The sequence below is a fragment of the Mustela putorius genome, unplaced genomic scaffold (assembly GCF_011764305.1).
Source record: "Mustela putorius furo isolate JIRA1106 unplaced genomic scaffold, ASM1176430v1.1 tig00000083_pilon_pilon_pilon, whole genome shotgun sequence".
Taxonomy (NCBI): Eukaryota; Metazoa; Chordata; class Mammalia; order Carnivora; family Mustelidae; genus Mustela; species Mustela putorius.
In genome coordinates, this window is record NW_025421273.1 from 15281901 (window position 1) to 15300035 (window position 18135).

At 51.3% G+C, this 18135-nt stretch overlaps 1 protein-coding gene across 3 annotated transcripts in view; it reads left to right on the forward strand.

The window, feature by feature from the left end:
* Positions 1 to 18135, forward strand: part of CRMP1 (collapsin response mediator protein 1) — a 71614-nt gene continuing 53479 nt past the window's right edge. Inside the window, exon 1 of one of the 3 annotated variants that reach the window (XM_045075501.1) lies at positions 1 to 429. In XM_045075501.1, coding sequence (XP_044931436.1) covers positions 49 to 429 — 381 coding nt within the window. In that variant the 5' untranslated portion in view covers positions 1 to 48. Of the gene's footprint in view, positions 430 to 4330; positions 4704 to 17767; positions 17861 to 18135 lie in introns of those variants that run through there. The other 2 variants (XM_045075509.1, XM_045075506.1) reach the window with 2 other exon arrangements.

The window sequence follows — 18135 nt, forward strand, 5'->3', positions numbered from 1 at the left end:
GGCCGCGGGCGGGCGGGAGCGCGGGTGGGCGGCCGGCCTTGGACCGGCATGGCGGACCGGCGGCGCGCGTGGAACACCGAGGACGACCTGCCCGTGTACCTGGCGCGGCCGGGCAGCGCGGCGCAGACGCCGCGCCAGAAGTACGGCGGCATGTTCGCCGCGGTGGAGGGCGCCTACGAGAACAAGACCATCGACTTCGACGCGTACAGCGTGGGCCGCCGCGGCTCGGCTCGCACGCCTCGCAGTGCTGGCCGGCCCGACGCCGTCGGCCTGCCAGGGCCGGGTGGTAGCGAGGACACGGCCAGCGACGTGAGTGAGCTCTCGGGCTCCGCGGTCAGCTCGCCGGGCGAGCGCGATGAGCGACCACCCGCGCTTCGCATCCGTTGCCCCGCACCCCGTGACCTGCCACTCGGCCGGGACAATGGCCAGGTACCCTCGGGGCGCGCGGGGACCGGACGGGGGGGGCGGGGCCCTCGGGACAGCTGGGCGTGGAGCCGCCTGAGCGGAGTGCCGCGGATGCTGCCACCGGGCTGGAGAGGGCCACGGAAGGCCCCTCCCCCACTCCGTCACACCGGAGGGTCGGAGAGGTGGTACGATTTGGTAGTGAGACTCCAAAGGGTCCTTCGAAATCCAGCTCCCTGCTCTTTTTCTGCAGGAAGAGAGAGCAAGGCTCTGAGAAGGAAAGTAAGTTGGCTACAGCCGCCACATGGACCCTTAAAAAGCGAGTGGACCTCTGGGGTGAAGTTAACCCAAGGATCCCCATTCCCTGCCTTAGGAAAAGAAGGGGAGCTCCTTTCGCATTCGTCCATTCATTTATTCACTCACTCATTAGTGATTATAGAGCACCTACTGTGTTCCAGGCTCTGGAAAAGGTTCAGTGAAATGCCTGTGGTCACACAGGTTAATGCTGAAAGGAACCCTTCCTGTGTGCCCCCTCTGTGCTTTCTGGGGGAAAGATTTGGTTAACGATTTAGATGGGTCGGGCAGATAGAACTAGAAACTGTTATCCCCAAGCACCGACATCTTCAGGGGATGCTCCTGAGTCCCACAGCACGACGCCAGTCTGCTCTCTTCACAGAGCAAGTTGGAGGCAGAGCAGAGATTTGAACCCCGGTCTCTGGCTTCCTAGACTTGGAGGTTTTTACCCTCCTAAAGTGAAGGAGCATTAGGGAGAGGGAATGCCAGGCCGTGGGCCCTATGGCTTTTCTCCCTTAAGCTAGAGGTCGCCATGGAACTGGAGGAAGATGGATGGGTAGACAGCACAGCTTTGGGACGTATGTGTGAGGGTCGGGGCCAGATGCCAGGACAACGAAAGTTGGAACACGGGAGGTCCAGCGAGCTGTCACCTTAGCCCAGAACTCAAAGTCTGAGCACTGCTGAGGTCCCAGACCTCCGGTAGGTGCTGGAGTCCCAGCTCAGCACGCTGGCCCCACCCCAGGCCAGGGTGGGTGACAGATACATTGTGAGAATTAAATCAGTTAATGCTGGTGGGCAGTGAGCATTCAATAAATGTTCGTTGTTGAATTTTACTATCATTTTTTATTAACCCTTCTCCCCCCTTAAATACTGTGAGAGGCATGAAGTGAGCGGGAGGAAGCAGAGCTCAATCCAGACAGAAATCTGGGAGGGCTTCCTGGAGGAGTGGGGGCTGGGGCAGCCTACCGCTGCTATAAGCGGTACCGGGTCTCCTGCTGCTTTGGTTCTCTCGCTCTCGGCGTTCTGTCCACCTTGCTCGGGATCTCTCCATGGTCCTGAACTAGGTGCTTTGTAAAGGGGAGGTCTATAGTTATGGGGTGGGGGAGAAGGGCGGGCGACATCGAGTCATCTCCTTTTCTCTACCCCTTCTTATTCTCTCCTGACCACCTTCTTTCCTGGTGGTCAACCTTGCTTGGGATCCAGGCTTCTGAGCCCGAGCGGGAGGCTTCAGGGTTGCGGATCCAGAAGTCAGAGTCGGTACCGGGAAACCTTGGTTTCCAGCCAAGGCACTTAGTCCTCTTAAACCTCAGCTTCTCCACCTGTGAAATGGGGATGGCATATTTCTCCCAGGCACCCACAAGGCGTGGTGGAGTATTAGGGAGGCGAGAGCGCTTTGTGCACGTCCGGAAGCTGTCTGAAAGTGAGTCCCTGACGGAGCTACGACCAGTGTCACCAGCGCCAGCATCGCTCCCAGGCTCTGTCTGGGGCAGCTCCGCAGCCGCGCCTAGGCATTTAGGGATGGTGGTCGCTTCACCTCTTCGACTCCTCTCTCTCTCTCCTCTTCTGACCCACTCTTCCTTTTCTCCATGGCTTCTCGGGGACTGGACAAAAGGCGGCGCCTCCGGCGTGCCTAGGGCTCCAGAACTCCTCTAGGTTTGGGACTGCGGAACCGAGGGGCTCACGGTCTCCCTCAGGGGAAACGTTTTATTTTCTGGGGACCAAACGGCCACGGGGCTCGGGTTCTGGGGCGGGCTTCGAGGCTCCAGTGCTTTGCAGAGGTTGCCGGGGCCCGAGGTTCTCCCCCCGCCCAGAAAGCTCTCTCCTGGGGAGGAAGGAGGAGTTTCTGCGGCGCAGGCGCAGCGTTTGCTGAGGCCGGAGGCCCAGCGACTGCGGCGCTTTGTACCCGGGAAGTCTGCTTGGGAGCAGCGATCTGTTTGGCCAATCGCGAACTGGTGCCCCTCCCCCAGATGCCACGTGGTCTTGCCCGGGCTTTGGAGATTCCCTGTCCAGACTGACCCTGGGGACGTCCTGATGCGTGGAACCGACTTACCAAAGCTGAGGAAGGGAATGTAGGCGTTATGGGAACAGAGACCTGCAAATTCTGGGTTCTGCAAATTCTGGGTTGATTTAAATTGTTAAATCAACAAGGATTTAAGACCCAGATCAGAGTCCAGAGGACAGACTGGAAGAATGAGTGTAGGAGAATGAGTTCTAGATAAGGTGGGCAGGAACCTGGCTTCCAGAAACTGTTCCGCTGTAGCTAATATACTTTGCACCTGAGATACTATTTTATTTCTGTAAGCCCAAACTTTCCACCTGTATAATGGGAAAATGATGGTCTAGTGTTCCTGGAATACTAAGTTGCTTCTCTTCTGTGAATTTACAACCCCACATCTATCCCAAGGCCAAGGCATCTCTAGCCTCCTGTCCTGGTGTGGGTGACTGGTCTCTAGGTGGCTGTGGAGGGAAGGGCTTCAGGCCTCAGCTTGCTTGGTGGGGTGTTTTACCACCCCTAGCACATCCTCCCTCTGGGTGACAACTTGAAAGTAAAGAAAATGGGTCTTTTAAAAGATACTGCAGGTTTGTATTTTGCAGGCAGAAAGTGAATGGCAGAGAAGGTTAACATTTTATTCTGTCTGGAGATTTGGGGTACCTGTCTGGGATTGTGGGGGCTTGCTAGGAATACCCCTTCCCTCTTCTTTCTGGTCAAGAAGTTTATCAAGCTATGCCCTGGCCTCCTGCCCACCTCTCACTGTGGTACACTATACGCTGGGAAGCAGGACATCCTATTCTCCTCTTGTCCCCCCCAGGCTCTCCTGGGGTCTGTGGGGACGTTAGTACCAGCGGTCTGGCCCTCCAAACAATCACTGGTAGGCAAGCCTGTGGGGGTGACCTGGTGGCCCGAGGTCCAGGCTGTGTGATGAGAAGCTGCTGTAGGGGGTAGGGAAGGTCAGCCGTTAATTAGGTTAGGGCCTTGTCTCTGTCATTCGGGCTGCTCTCCGTTGGCCTGGCAGTAAGGCTCCTGCTGAGCTCTCGGGGAGGCTGATTCAATGATGGGAGTGGGGAGGGTGGCAGGAGAGGCTTTGTGGAGAGGCCGTTAAAGATGAGTCTGGGAGATGGGTAACCTTTTGTCTGGGGTTAGATATTAAGGAAGAGGGTACAGCTTGAATAAAGGCCTGGAGTCCCTGGGGATGGAAAAGAGCTTGATCTATTCAGGGAGAGTGCACAGCGGATGGACCAACAGGAACGGAGGCTGCAGCAGGAGAGGCAGAAGAGGGCGGGGGCAGTCGTTGGGCCGGCTCCGGAGGGCCCCCTGAATGCTCCCGCAGCTCGGGCGGATCCTCAGCGCCCGCCCCACGCTCCCCGCCTTGCGCAGCTGTTCTGTCGTGGCCCGCAAATGCGGGGCCGCACACCTGTGGCGCTGCGGCGGGCTTTGCCGGCGCTGCCCGAGGCCGTCTCCGGCATTTAAAACACCCTGAAAACCAGACCTTCCCAATCGCGAGAGCGAGGCCGGGGCTCAGCCTAGGCGTGCGCGCAGGGCGGGGGTCGGCAGGGCTGGGCCGTTCGGGGGGCGGGGGGCGGGGGGCGGAGTGGGGGGGGGGATCGGAAGGGAAGAGCTTCCTGGTTCGAGCCGAGAGGGGCGAATCGGGCTCAGCTCCGCGCCGCCGGGAGGAGCTGTCTGTCTGTAGCCCCCTCCTCCCGCCCTCGCCTCTCCCTCCTCCTCCCGCCCTCCTCACCGAGCCGGGCGGCGCTGGCAGCCGGAGCGGCGGCGGCGGCGGCGGCGGGCGGGCGGAGCAGCCAGGGCAGCGGGCGCGTGGGCTGCCGCGGGCGCTGAGCCTCCATCCCTCTCTTCTGCCCTCCCGGGCCTTTGTCACCGCGCCTGCGGGGAGCGGAACCGGTTGAGAGCCGGGCCAAGCGAAAGACAGCCCCACAGGTCCGCCGGCCGGGCCGAGGGCGCCAGCAGGGCCATGTCGTACCAGGGCAAGAAGAGCATTCCGCACATCACGGTAAGCCGGGCCCCCCGGCCCCGCCTGCCGTTTTTTGTGGGGTGGGGGTGGTCGCCGCCAGGGTCGGGATCCGCGGGGGGAAGGCAGGGGCGGCCCCCGAGGCTTCCTGCGTGGCGGCGGGTGGGGCGGGGCTGATCTCAGCACTGCAGCCCCCTCCCCCCCAGCCTCTGGGGACAATGGTGGTGGTGGTAGGGGGAGCCCCGCATGGCTAGGCGGGGCTGGAGCCTCGGGTCCCTCTCCCCGCGGGCCTGCCGTCCTCCAGCCCCCACCCCACGGGAAGTGCGGGAGGGTGGCGTGGACAAGGAGGATGCGGAGCTGAACAAAAGAGGGAGGGGCGCGGGGGGCCGAACCCCTCCCTCCAGCCCTGGAGCCTGGATGGGGCGGAGAGCGCCGAGCGTCCTGCGCCTGGCCTCAGCACCGTCCAGCTCTTGCATCTCGCCGCCGAGTTCCTTCCCTGCCCGAGGAAAGAAAAATACCGTCCTACGCCTCCCATTCCCCGCGCATACTGATGGAGTGGAAGCCTGGACCTAGAGACAGCGCCATGATGGAGAGCCCCTCCCATTCCTCACCATTGCTAAAAATAAACCTAATGGGGAGGCACTGGCAGCTGTGGCCCCAGAAGGGTTAACACTGAGGGGTAGGAGAGTAGTGGGGGTTGAGCTGTCCCCTGTCCCTGGGTGTGACCGGAAACAAAGGATCCCTGCTTTGTCTCGGGTGGGGAGCTGAGGGCTGAGGGCGCAGCTTCAGGGAGACCTGTCCTCCACCCCATTCCCTCCGTGACACCCCAGTCGAGCCAAACCAATCCTGAAGGCTGTGGCTCACAGGCGTTGGGGAAACCTATGGGCCTTTGGTAGCAGCTGCTGGAGTAGCCAGGTGCTGGGAGGTGGCATTCTGGGTATGATAGAATCCTCCAGCATACCTGAGGTTTGAGGACAGGAAACACAACATAGTCGTTTATCCAGAATCCTGGTTCTGGAAGCCCCAGGGCACCTACCGGAGGTGGGCAGCTTTGGGTAGGGGGTGGGAGCTGACATTTCTCATTTACTGCCCAGTCTATCACAGATACTATTTTGAGTCTTTTCAATAAATCCTTTGAAGGAGGCATTGTCTACCTAAACACCCCAGAGGCTAGAGCACTGGCTGGGGCACAAGTGAGAGGCAGGTTGGGACAGAGCCCCCATCCTCCCACCCCTGCATCTTCTCTCCAACTGTGGGCTGAGTCTTCCTCGGAAAACCCCTCCTGGACCCAGCTTCAGGTCTTGCCAGCAGACCTTTGGTGACTTCCTGTCTAGAGTGTGTCCCCTGAGGGTAGTGACCATCTCTCATCCACCCATTATCCCTGCCTTCTGAGATATGAAAGTGTGGGTGGCCAGTCCTATAAAACTCTGGTGGCCTAGAAGTCATGGGAAGAGGTGTGGTTGCCCCAGGCAAGGCAGTGCTGGGAGGAAAAGGGGGGTTTGTTTGAGCAGGTCCCTCTCTTGAACCCTCAGGGGCACCAGGGCAAGTGATGGGAGTCGGGGGTGAGGCAGTGACTGCTGAGTCTGGAGCCTTGGGGCCCATTGTGGTTGTGGCCCGTGGCAGGTCTGTCCCCCTCTCAGGACCCCAGTATCCAAGAAGGTAGTTTTGCCCAGTGGTCTTCGAGGCAGGTGTGTAAGAATGGCGCTCCAGACTTGAACAGCTGCCCTGTCCTCCTGCTGTGGCCCTCCCAAGTGGAGATGGCTGCCCCGGCTTTTGTATCAGACAGATCTGGGAGCTCAGCCTCACTCTGCCACCTCTCAGCCTCTGCGCTCTGATATCCCACAGGGGCCCACACTGGCTGCTTCCCAGGACCAAGGCGCATCCAAGAGGACTCTGGCAAAGCACTTAGTGAGTGTCAGGCATGAATAAGGGCAGTAGAACTACTGGCTGATGCTCTGCTTTCATCTTCGTGCGAAGCCAGTAGTCAACCTGTGTGTCAAAGAGAACCAGATGGCATGGTTCTAGCAGCTTCGATAGCATGGGTGCATGGGGAGGAGATGCTGAAAAGTATATTTAGTTCCTGGGAAGGAGGCCCTTGAGGAGCCTTTATTTGTCTTTCATTTGGTCCACATAAGCCCACTTCAGCCAGAAAGACTTGTGGCTTAAAGAACAGCAAACCAGAGAGGAAGGACTTGGATGGCGCTCCTGTGTAGGACCCTCACCTTCCCAAGGATCTTTTGCTGATAAATGTACACGTTGTGACAGAAACCAGAATGCCATTAAATGAGTGGCAGGGCTCTGTGGCTTTCCAAATGCGGCATCCTTAGTTTGCACAGTAGTACTCATCTGGTAAATTAATAAGCTCTGCACTGGGCTGGGCATTGTGCTGGGTGCTAGGGAAAGGAGGCATGAGATGGGTTTGCCCGTGCCTTCCCAGAGTCTGGCAAAGACCGACCATTCCACTTGAAATTGCATCCGAGCGTGGGGGGTCTGCTAAGGGGACACACAGCAGGCTGGCGGAAACCGCAGCAGGGACACCCACCCTAGTCCTGGGAGGAGTACAGGGAGGACGGGGGCTTGTACATGAGTGGAGGGAGACCCAGAGGCAACTGAGTGTGGTGTGTGGATGAAAATGAAGGAAAGTCAGCTCTGTACAAACCTCTGCTTCCCAGTGTGGCCGCTCTATGCAGGGAGGACAAATCCTGGATGTATATGGCTCATAGAGGGACCTGGGGGTTGAAAAGGACAAAGATACAGCTCTTAGCTCAGTCCCAGGATCCATCTGCTCACTGTTCGGTCCCTCTGTGCCCCCTGTGAGCCTGAGCATTGTCATCTAACAATCATCGGGATAAGGTCCCAGATTAGCCGGAACATTCAGAGATGGGGTGAGGGTCCTTGAGCAGAAGAGGAGAAGGACATCCCAGACAGGGGATGGCTGAGTTAGGACAATGTTCTACCCGTGTTGATTGTGGTCGGGCATCCTTCCTTCTATTTCCACCTCAGCCTTTCCCTGAGATCAGAGAGTGCCCCACAGAGAGGAGGGAAAAAGCAGAAACACTTAGCTTCAGCCCCTAAGGATTGTTTAAAATATTTACAAAGCTCTCTTTCATGTGTGGCTTTTTAAAAAAATTAATGGTACAGCCACAGATTAATTTAGCTGAAGCTGTTTCTGAAGCCCACTGCGGTGGTGAAGTGTTAGAACATCCTGGGCGTGGCTCTGAGCAAACAAAGGCACATGGCTTCCTGGCCCTGCAGAAGCTCTGGGCTCTCAACAGAGCCATGGAAGGGGGAGGTCTGCTCGTCATTGGGGGTGGGGGAGGGGGACCAGAGTGCCCACTGCAAGGGTGAAGAATTATGATTATTAAAAGTAGGAATTCATGGGGACTGATTATTTGTGGGTTTGCAGGCTGTTAACAGCATTCGGCATGACCTCCATGATCTCTCACTGGGTTTTCAGAGCAGTTCTATAGGGCAATAGCAATAGCCTCCCTGTAACCCAAAGAGTTTCGGTGGCACGTAAAAACTCTTGCAGTGGCCTGTGCAGGAAGAAAGAAATATCCAGGTGCAAGCAGAGGGGCTAGAAGGGCTAGTCTGTTGCTATGAAAATCACTATCTGATCAAAATCTGTGTGTGTCTGCATGTGTGCGTACCATGAAACAGCGAAGATGGGAAGAAAGAGATCAGTAAGTGAAACTCACATCAGACTCAGTTAGTTACTCTGATGTGCAAATATGCGAAACACGTGAAACACTTCTCATCAGTTACTCTGATGTGCAAATATGAGAAACACTTCTTCCTGAGGATGCCACTCAGTTCAGACACTCAGTTTATTTACATGCCTCCCCTTTTTTTACACAAAGGATTTGAGATGTCCACAGGGATTTGTCATGCATACAGTGCAGTCTGGGACTACCAGGGCCGAGGATGGAGAAAGAGCTAGGAACAGACCTGCCCATGTTTCAGGCCACTGGAAGCGTGCAGCTGGACATCTGATCCCCATTTGGAGCTTCTATCATCCAGGGCAGAGACGCAAACACCCTCACTTATGTCTAATTCATGACCAGAGAAGGGGTCCCCCATATTCTTAGGGGAAAAATTACTCTGTTTAGATTAAATTCTTGATAAGCATTTCAGAGAGGGTAGCAATGATATTGTTAGGACTTCTTCTGTAACCCTAGCCGTGCCAACTTAGCCCCACGTGTCTGTTTCTCGTGATGAACTTGGCCACGACTGAATCCGTGGTATTCACGTGATGTGACATATGTGAGTGTGCCTGGCACATTTCAGTGCCTGACAGATGATCGTTCCCTTCTCCAGACTCAGGCTCTCTCTTGGAAGAAATGAAAACTCAGAACGGCAGGTGAGCAGGCAAGTGTTCACCACCTCTCTGTTCTGTTCTTGGAACTGTGCGCTGTGATGGGCAGCTAAAAATACATATTTCATGATCCATGACCTTAACAAGCTTACTGCCTAAGTGGCAAAGTACACACAAAAGCGATTAAGGATGACAGAGCACAGGTGTTAGAGTGGCTTGGGGAGGGGAGGACTCAGTGTTGGTGAAAGCAATAGGAGGTGGCTTCCTGGGATGTGGGGGGCAGCACAAGCTAGATGTTGAGAAATTTGATTGGTGGAGACAAGGGAAGAGTGAGCAAGGCAGGTGGAACAGCCTGTACAAGACTTGCGCTAGAGAAGGAATATGGTCAGAAGAGAGTGAGGCTTTAGAGGCAGCTGGATCCGGGTGGGGAATGAGGAACAGAAAATACGTGTGAAGGGCTGCAGGTATGGGGGGATTCTGTAACACTTTGGAGGTCAGGTAGCATGTACCCAATTGGGATGGAAATAGCATATAGGTTCCAAGTCTGGCTCAAATACGGGTGGGTTATTTGATCTCAAGCAAGTCACTTTCTTTTCCTGGGCTTCAGATTCCTTCCCTTCCCTTTTCTTTTCTTCTTTCTTTCTTTCTTTCTCTTCCAGCCTCCCACTCTCTTTCCTTCCGTCCCTCCCTCTTTTCTTCCTTTTTTTTTTTTTTTTTAAGGTTTTATATATTTATTTGAGAGAGAGAGAGAGCACAGGGGGAGGAGCAGAGGGAGAGGGACAAACAGACTGGACAGATTGGGGAGCCTGACGCGGGATTGATCTCATTACCCTGAGATCATGACCTGAGCTGAAACTGAGAGTTGGATGCTTAACTGACTGAGTCACCCGGGCGCCCCTGGATTCCTTTTCTTGCCCCTGGATTAGAGTTGGGGTACATGATCCAGTTCCAAGTCTAGGACACTCTGACTTTATTCTGTGAGTAACAGGGAGCCACTGGACATTTGTGAACTGGGAAGCTGGTATGATAAAGGCAGCATGAAGGAGTGTGAGTTCTGAAACCAGACAATTTGGATTTGGAGTCTAACCGTTCCACCGACTCCCTATGTAATTTGGGCAAGTGTCTTATTCTGTCTATGCACCAATTTTCTCATTTGTGAAAGGGAGATAGTAATACTCCACAGGGTTTTTTCCTGAGAATTAAATGACTTGCTATGTGTCAGATGCCTAGACTAATGCCCATATGTGGTGTATCCTCTCTAGGTTAGTTGCTATTATTCATAATTTGGAAAGGTATATTAGTCAGTCTTGTTCCATAGCAAACAACTGCCACAACTGGTTTTCGGAAACACGCATTTAATTCTGGCTGATGCTCTGTGAGGGCCTTGGATTGGCTGTAGCTTTGCCACTGGATGCTGGTGAAAAATCATCTCACTTTGGGACTTGGGCTGAAGGAGCCAAAGTGGGAGAGAAGGAGACTGGAAGCAACCTGATATGCTTCTAAGAAATTGTGCTCAATTATGGGTCCTAGTCAGAAACATGGGTCTAGTCAAAGAATGATCAGACCTAAGTCAATGGAGAGAAGTCTCATGATAAGCTTCCTTAAGGAGATATGAGGATTAAGGAGGGCAAGGATTGCATGGAGCATTGGGTGTTATATGCTAACAAGGAATCGTGAAACACTACATTAAAAACTAATGATGATGTACTGTATGGTGACTAACATAACACGGTAAGAATAAAAAAAAGAACATTTTAAAAAGAGAAAGAAAAGGAAAGTTGTGGCACATAAGGGATGCTAATAAACAGTTACTAGAGCTAATGATGAGAGGGTCAGGAAGTATAAAGGATGAGTTTGGAAGAAAAGGCCTGCACTGTTTCTTAGGTTGAATTAAGTTGGAAATGAACACTAAGCCGAGGGGTCTCAGTGGGCCATTGGAAATCCAGATTGGTGAAGGCGTACAGGGTGAGAGCCAAGGGCCAGATATGGAGATTAAGAACCCATTACAAGAAGCACTGGTAGAAGATAGGAAATGTGAGATAGTCTAGCTACCAGCGATTCTTAGCCCATGTGCTGTGAGCAGAGTGGTCTATTAAAAAAGTCCTCTGCAGATGTGCTGCTAAATTTTGATCAGCATGTAAAATTTATATTTTTGCAACCAAGTCTACAAATTGTTCTAGTAACATGTATCAGATGGAATCCTGGGCATTTACAACAAGCAGGGAGGTGTTGTTGAATGAGTCTAATTTTTTTTTTTTTTTTTTTTTTTTTTTTTTTTTTTTTTTTTGTGAACCAGAGGAAGCTCCTGTCCTGGAAAGAAAGCCTCAAGAGGATTTTCCCTTGGGCCCATAAAAGGACATAGTCAGGGCTGTGGACAGTGCCCTAGTGCTGAAGCTTAGGGACGTGAGCTACTCAAGATGCCTGAGACAGGCTGTTGTCACACCTAGTAGGGATGGCATGCTAATAATGAATGCTGACTGACTTGATGTTGTGTAGGTCTTTAATTACTTTAAGAATGCTGCAATTTTTTTATGCTGTTGGGACATGTGTTCTGAACACAGGCTGAGATTTGTTGCCCTGGAGAGATGCAGTGATGGAATCCTAACTTTGCTCTGGGAAAAGGCCACTCTGAATTGGTGTTGGTGGTTTGGGAGAAGGAATGAGATCTAGGGGGTTTTGTAGAGACACTGGTCTAGAAAATAAAAGCAAGCAGAGAAAAGGAGGGAAGTGATGGTTGTGAACATATGGTGTTGCTGCTCCCCACTCCTTCCTTGCACCAGGGCCCCAGGCACCTGGAACATTCTCCCTGGCCAATCATTCTCCCTGACCACAAGAGCCATTCACCCTCATATAAGCTGTGTCCATTCTCCATGGAGGATCCTTCCCCCAGCAGCTGGGAACTGTGAGCACTCCCACTTCAGTAACTTTGGTTTGTCTACTCAGTTGAACACTGGAGGGCTGGAACAGCATCTCATTCTCTTTGGCATCTTTCAGGAGTGCTCTTGTGGGCTGGTGACTGACAGAGAAGCTTCATACTGTGCGGGTGGATGAATGAAACCCGGCTGCAGATGGTGTTGCTTTGCTGAGTATGGTTTCAGCCTCTTCTGCCTTTGACTTATCTTAACAGAGAGCCTATCTGTGGATTTAGTATTTAGGTGGTGAGCATCCAGAAGAAGATGAGGATGGCATGAAGGGTTTTGGGCACTCAGAAAGGGCCTCCCAAGTGGTACTTTGGCAGTATAGAGGGGACAGAGCTGATATATTAATGGGCTTTGTTGCATTTCCCATTGAAAAGCAAGAGTTTATGATAAGGGCTTCTGTATAAGCTGGAGGATCATAGCACCCGTATCTCATGAGGGCTTGACTGAATAATGACCTCAGGTCAGTCCCATGGCTCAGTGAGTCTGATGCAGAATTGCAGAAAGGAAACAGGAAGCTGTTTTAGATATTGTATCTGTCCCCAAATTATGCTGCCCTGTATTTTGTCCCATACTCATCGACCCTTAGAGCTGAAGTCTTAAAAATATCTCAGCCAGTATTTTATTTGTACAACATTAAAGTTAAAAAGAACCTTTTAAGTTATACAAAATTTTCAATGTTAAGAAGGCAGGAAGTAGTGTCTGTGGCTTCTCCCTCACCCCCTACCTCTCCTCTAGTGTAAGAATTCCAAATACCCTCTCCTTGCATATCTCTCATGACGGAGAGATCACCACTTTACTCAGCAGCCTGCTTTATTCTTGAGCAGCTCCATTGTTGGAAAGCTCACTTGTGTGTGTGGACTGAGAGTCTGCCTCTTGCCCTACTTTTCCCCCGAGTTTTTACAGGTCTCCTTTTATTTTTCTGGAGGCTCCAGAAGGCAATTCCAAGGCATTTCTCCTTACCCAGGGCCCTCTCTTTTCCAAAATGTCCCGGTGCTCTATTCTTCATGGAGCACACTTTCTAGGTGCAATGTTAAGATTTTTCACTCCTTTTTTTCCTTTCATTTTCTTCTTTTCTCTTTTGCTATCCTTTATTTCTGGACACGCAGAACAAAATAGATTCAAATGAAAACTTTAATCACTGGGCACTTTTCAAACTGGCTTAAAAACTTTCTAGAGTCACAGACACCTTTGAGAAGGTCGTAAGAGCAATGGAAGCTTTTTCCTGCTTCCTCAGTGCTTGGACATAGGACATTTGGCATAAAATACTAGACTACATAGACCAGCATAGACCATATTCATCATGTGACATGGACCAAGGTGCTTTAACACATTATCTTTAGGAATCCTGTGAGTTGGCACTTTGATTGGTTCCATTTACAGAGGAGGAGACTGAAGCATGCAGAGGTTAGGGGTCTTGTCCCGGGTCGCCCGGCTAAGAAGCTGCATGGGAATAAGTTGTAGTCTCTGGTGTGAAGGATCTCCCAGTCTCATGGGAGAGATAGACAGATGACGATGAGCGTGGAAGATGAAGTGCCAGGAAGCAATGCTGACCATGAGGTGGTTGCCTGGAGCCATGGGAAGAGCAAGGGGTGACCGTGTATCCCTGGGGTTGGGACACTGTGGCCCACAGGGTGAGCTGGAAATCAGTGGGTAGAGCCAGACTGTCAGGAAGGCCATAGGAAGGCATGGGGGTATGAAGTCGCTGTTCAGGAGTCCGTGTGTGGTGAGTAGAGGAATGTGGGGGACACAAGGCTGGGGGAGGGGATGGGTCAGGCCAGAAATTACCCAGGAGGGCATCCTTTGTCTTGTACGTGAGGACAAGCCAGCTGATGAAGGGTTTAAAGGAGACATGTGACATGATTGTCTTTGTGTTTCAGAAAGGTCACTGGCTGTCATGTGGCAGGGACAAGACAGGCAGCAGGGAGACAGGTGGTGAAGGCTGAACTGGGACAGGTGCCATGGAAGGTGTGTTTCAGCGGGTACATGCAAGGACATTCTGGACCAGATGCAACAAGATCTAGGAAAAACTTGGGTCTGAGGGAGAGTTTGGAGAGAGGTCAGAGATGGAACTGAGCATTTCAATGAGATACATCTCCTCATGTTGCAAAGGTTAAAACACACACACACACACAAAACCAGGCACAGATTTAAGTGCCTGTCCACATGTTCATTCATTTGTCTTTCAAAAGAGCTCTCTGCATTGTGGGTGGAAAATGGACCCAGGCAGAGGAGAACTTGCCTGGGGCACAGGCTTAGAAAGGGTAGCGACAGATCAGAGCTCAGGTGGTCTGCTTGGCACCCACAGACTTAACCATCCAGCCACTCTGCCTCTTTGTCAAATGAGATAATGGGTGTGGAAGCATCTGGCTCACAGACAGCACTGCCAGTGTTTATTAGGTGAATAGGTCTCTGCATTTAATATCTCTTCACTGGAGAGCTCTTAGCAACCTTCAGAGCCCTTATTCCCTTCTGGTCACCATGGCAGCAATCCTATCAGCATGGCGCTGGGATTGTGCTTGGTAAAGAGTTGAATGGGAATACATGGCCAGTTCTTGCTTGTCCCCATTTTGCAGAGGAAGGAACTAAAGCTCAGACCTGTTAGCCAGGTACAGTGAGGAGAACACAGGATCACCACCCTGGGGGCAATGAGGCTGTTGTTCTGTAGGAAACAGGTGGAACTAGGTTCAAATCTCGCAGCACCCACTTCTGGCTGGGTGACCTTGAGAAATTATTTCACTTCCTTGAGCTTCCTCACTTGTAGCCATCATATCCACTTCTTTTTTATTTTATTTATTCACTTTTTTTTTTTTTTTGAGAGAGAGAGAGAGAGAGCAGGGCGTGGGGCAGAGGGTGAGGGAGAGAGAGAATCCTAAGCAGGTTTGTGGGTCCTATTCTGGGCCTCCACCTCACGACCCTGAGATCATGTCCTGAGCCAAAATCAAGAGTCAAACATTCAACCACCTGAGCCACTCAGGCACCCCCGTCATACCCACTTCTTCAGGTAATTTAATTAAAAGTGAAAACTCATATGGGGCGCCTGGGTGGCTCAGTGGGTTAAGCCTCTGCCTTCGGCTCAGGTCGTGATCCCAGGGTCTTGGGATCAAGCCTCGCATCGGGCTCTCTGCTGAGCAGGGAGCCTGCTTCCCCCTCTCTCTCTGCCTGCCTCTCTGCCTACTTGTGATCTCTGTCTGCCAAATAAATGAATAAAATCTTTAAAAAAAATGAAAACCCATATAATGCAGAATTGATGCTTAGCACACGCTCAGGGATATGATTTCCTTAAAGGCAAGGGATTTATGTCCACATTGCTTTGTATGAGATAAAAAGCAGACACAAGACAGCACAGGAATGGTCCTGACATAGGCACAGATGTAGCTGGTGCCATCCTCCTATAGGTAGCCCAAAGGCTCTGCCCGCTTCTGGGGTCATCATACAGGTGGGTTATTTTTAAAACCAGACATTCTGTCCATGAGAGACTATTTCCTGACTGTCTGCCAGTCTCATGGGACCTGAGATCTCACTGTTAAAACTGCAGTTGTCATGGAAATGGGCCTGAGCTTCCAGAGAAAGCTTGTAATCCATGGGGACCACCGCTATTTCTGATTCATGAAGGAAGAAGAAGATGCCACTGTGCTCACTACCCACACAAGTGGAGAGCAAATGGGTGTTAATTAGGTTTGGTCTCAGGCTGGTTGCCACTTCCAGGCCTGCCTTCCTGGAAAGTGTGGCAAAGGGCTGCTGGCTGACAGGCTGCTCCCTGAGGCAAAAAAAAAAAAAAAAAAAAAAAAAAGCAGCAAATGGACTGGTTTTTCTGAGAATAAGGGAATAAGTGGGATGTGCCGAAGCACCATATGGCAGCCCTTTCTGCTGTGGGAAGGTCGAATGGGAGATCTGTAAGGGGAGCCTGAAAGCATGGGGCTCTAGTTGGTAAAGGTAGGAACTGAGTCATGAATCATGAAGTATTTGAGCCAGAAAGCCCCTCAGATGGCTCTCATCACAGAATCTTGATGGTGTATCAGTTCACTTTGATGCAATAATGCCCCATCACAAACAATATTGTAATCTGACTTACAACCCCAAATATTTATTGCTTATAGGTCGGTGGGTGGCAGAGGTGTAGCAGAATTTAGCTTGATTTGTCTTCAAGCTTCTGTTTGTGTCATGTATTCTCCTCATATTCTCTCCTTCTGGGACTCAGAATGGAGGAGGCCCCCTCTTTGGGTCATGCAGTCTTCATGGAAGAGGATGGACTGTGAAGATTGAACTGAATCCACCTGCCCCTTAAAGCTTGTGCTCAGGGGTGCCTGGGTGGCTCAGTGGGTTAAAGCCTCTGCCTTCAGCTCAGGTCATGATCTCAGGGTCCTGGGATCAAGCCCCACATTGGGCTCTCTGCTCAGTGGGGAGCCTGCTTCCTCCTCTCTCTGCCTGCCTTTCTGCCTACTTGCGATCTCTGTCGAATAAATAAATAAAATCTAAAAAAACAAAAAAACAAAAAAACTTGTGCTCAGATGGGCATACTCACATCCACTCTCATTCTTTTGTTCAAAGCAAGTCACATGATTGTACCCTCAGCTGGTGGGGCAGGAGAACCCTGCACCTACATTGGAGCATGGCAAGTGCGGGGACGCAGAAAGAATTACAAAACAAATAGCACAATTCATCACAGAGGGCCGGTATCAAGATTATTTGGAGGTGTTTGTTAGTAACAAATTCTTGGCTTGTAATGTACATCTGGTAAATGAAAATCTTGACAAATCACCTGGATTGGAATTTCTAGCAGACAATCCCAGTCAGTTTTGGGAATGCATCTAGGTTCAGGTGCCTTGTTATGAGTTGTACATGCATGAGTGAGGTGTGCCTACCTGTCCTGTTGAATGTTTGGATTGTAAACATAAGCCTCAACATTAGTGGCTTACAGAGTCTGAAGAACTGGTAACTTTTAAAACTCACCTTGACATTTCTTTTATTGCAAGAGAATGCAGTTTGTGCATGGTCAAGCACATTTCTATCAAAGTGGGGCTTCCCAGATCTTTTTGAGACTCATTTCCATGCTAGTCCTTTGGAGGAAGGGATTCTTCATTTTCCCAAGGAGTGACTGGTCATTTCATTACTCTGATTATTTAGAGTATTAGTGAAGCATTTCACCTTAGTGAAGAACTGTAGGAGAGGGGACGTGGGGCTGCATGCCCTCCCCCCAAATTCCTGGGGTGGGAGAATTAAAGTATTGAAAGGGTGGTATTAAGCCTTAGTGCTAATATAACCAGCTACATACATTGTGAAACATAGCTCACGATTGTTTTTGTCCTCTGGGAGTATAAAGATGACAAAATAACAGCCAAGAAAGAAGAACTACAAGGCTGGATAAGGGAGAGGCAACTTCAGCATCCAACTTCAGGGTTTGGAGAAACCTTGCTGTCCCAATGCTCAATGAGGGTTCAGGACCACGGACAGCATGCACCGTCCACTTTGCATTCCTTGTAGACTATGTAGAACCTGGAGCTTTAAGAACACTGTGTCTGTTTATATACTATTTATTTTGCTGGAAGGTTCTGCTTCTCCTCCTTTTTTGGCTTCTTTGAACTTCTCATATTTCAGAACCCAGCTCAATTGTCCCTTCCTTGATGACATAGTCACTGTCTTCCCTGTCTCTGTAATAACAGCTTTGGTTTTCTGCTATTTTCCAGGTGCCCAAGGTTGCTAAACTAGTGATTTTTGGGTAAGTGTTGATTTGATTAGCACATCACCTCTTTTTTCTTCCAAGCCTCCTAGACCTTAATGGATTTTCCATCCCTCTGATTTTGCAGTGGAGATGACAGATTTTATTCCCACCAGGCAGGAGGGAGAACAACACAGGGAGTTGTTCCTGCTTCACTCAGGGATAGACGATGATGCAGAAATTTCACTGTGACCCAGACCTCCCCTCCTGGCTGAGGCTGACTGTTGTTTACTTTGCCGTTGTATTGGTAAGGATGTCTGAAGCTTTGAGGGCTAATTTTTGTAAGCAGCATTCTACGTAGTACTTAGTGTTTGTGAAGAGAGTGAAGACGTCCTGCCAGCACCAGCTCTCTCCCAGTTGGGGCTGTATGGAGATGATAGCAGGTTTGCAGACAAGCCCTTCCCTTCTCTGGGCTTCTTCTCTGACTCACAGACCTTTGGCAGAGATGTGATTACTGTCCAGAAGCAAGGTTTATGTGGGCCCCTCCTGAGGGTTTCCTTCAGCACCATCTGTGTTGTGCAG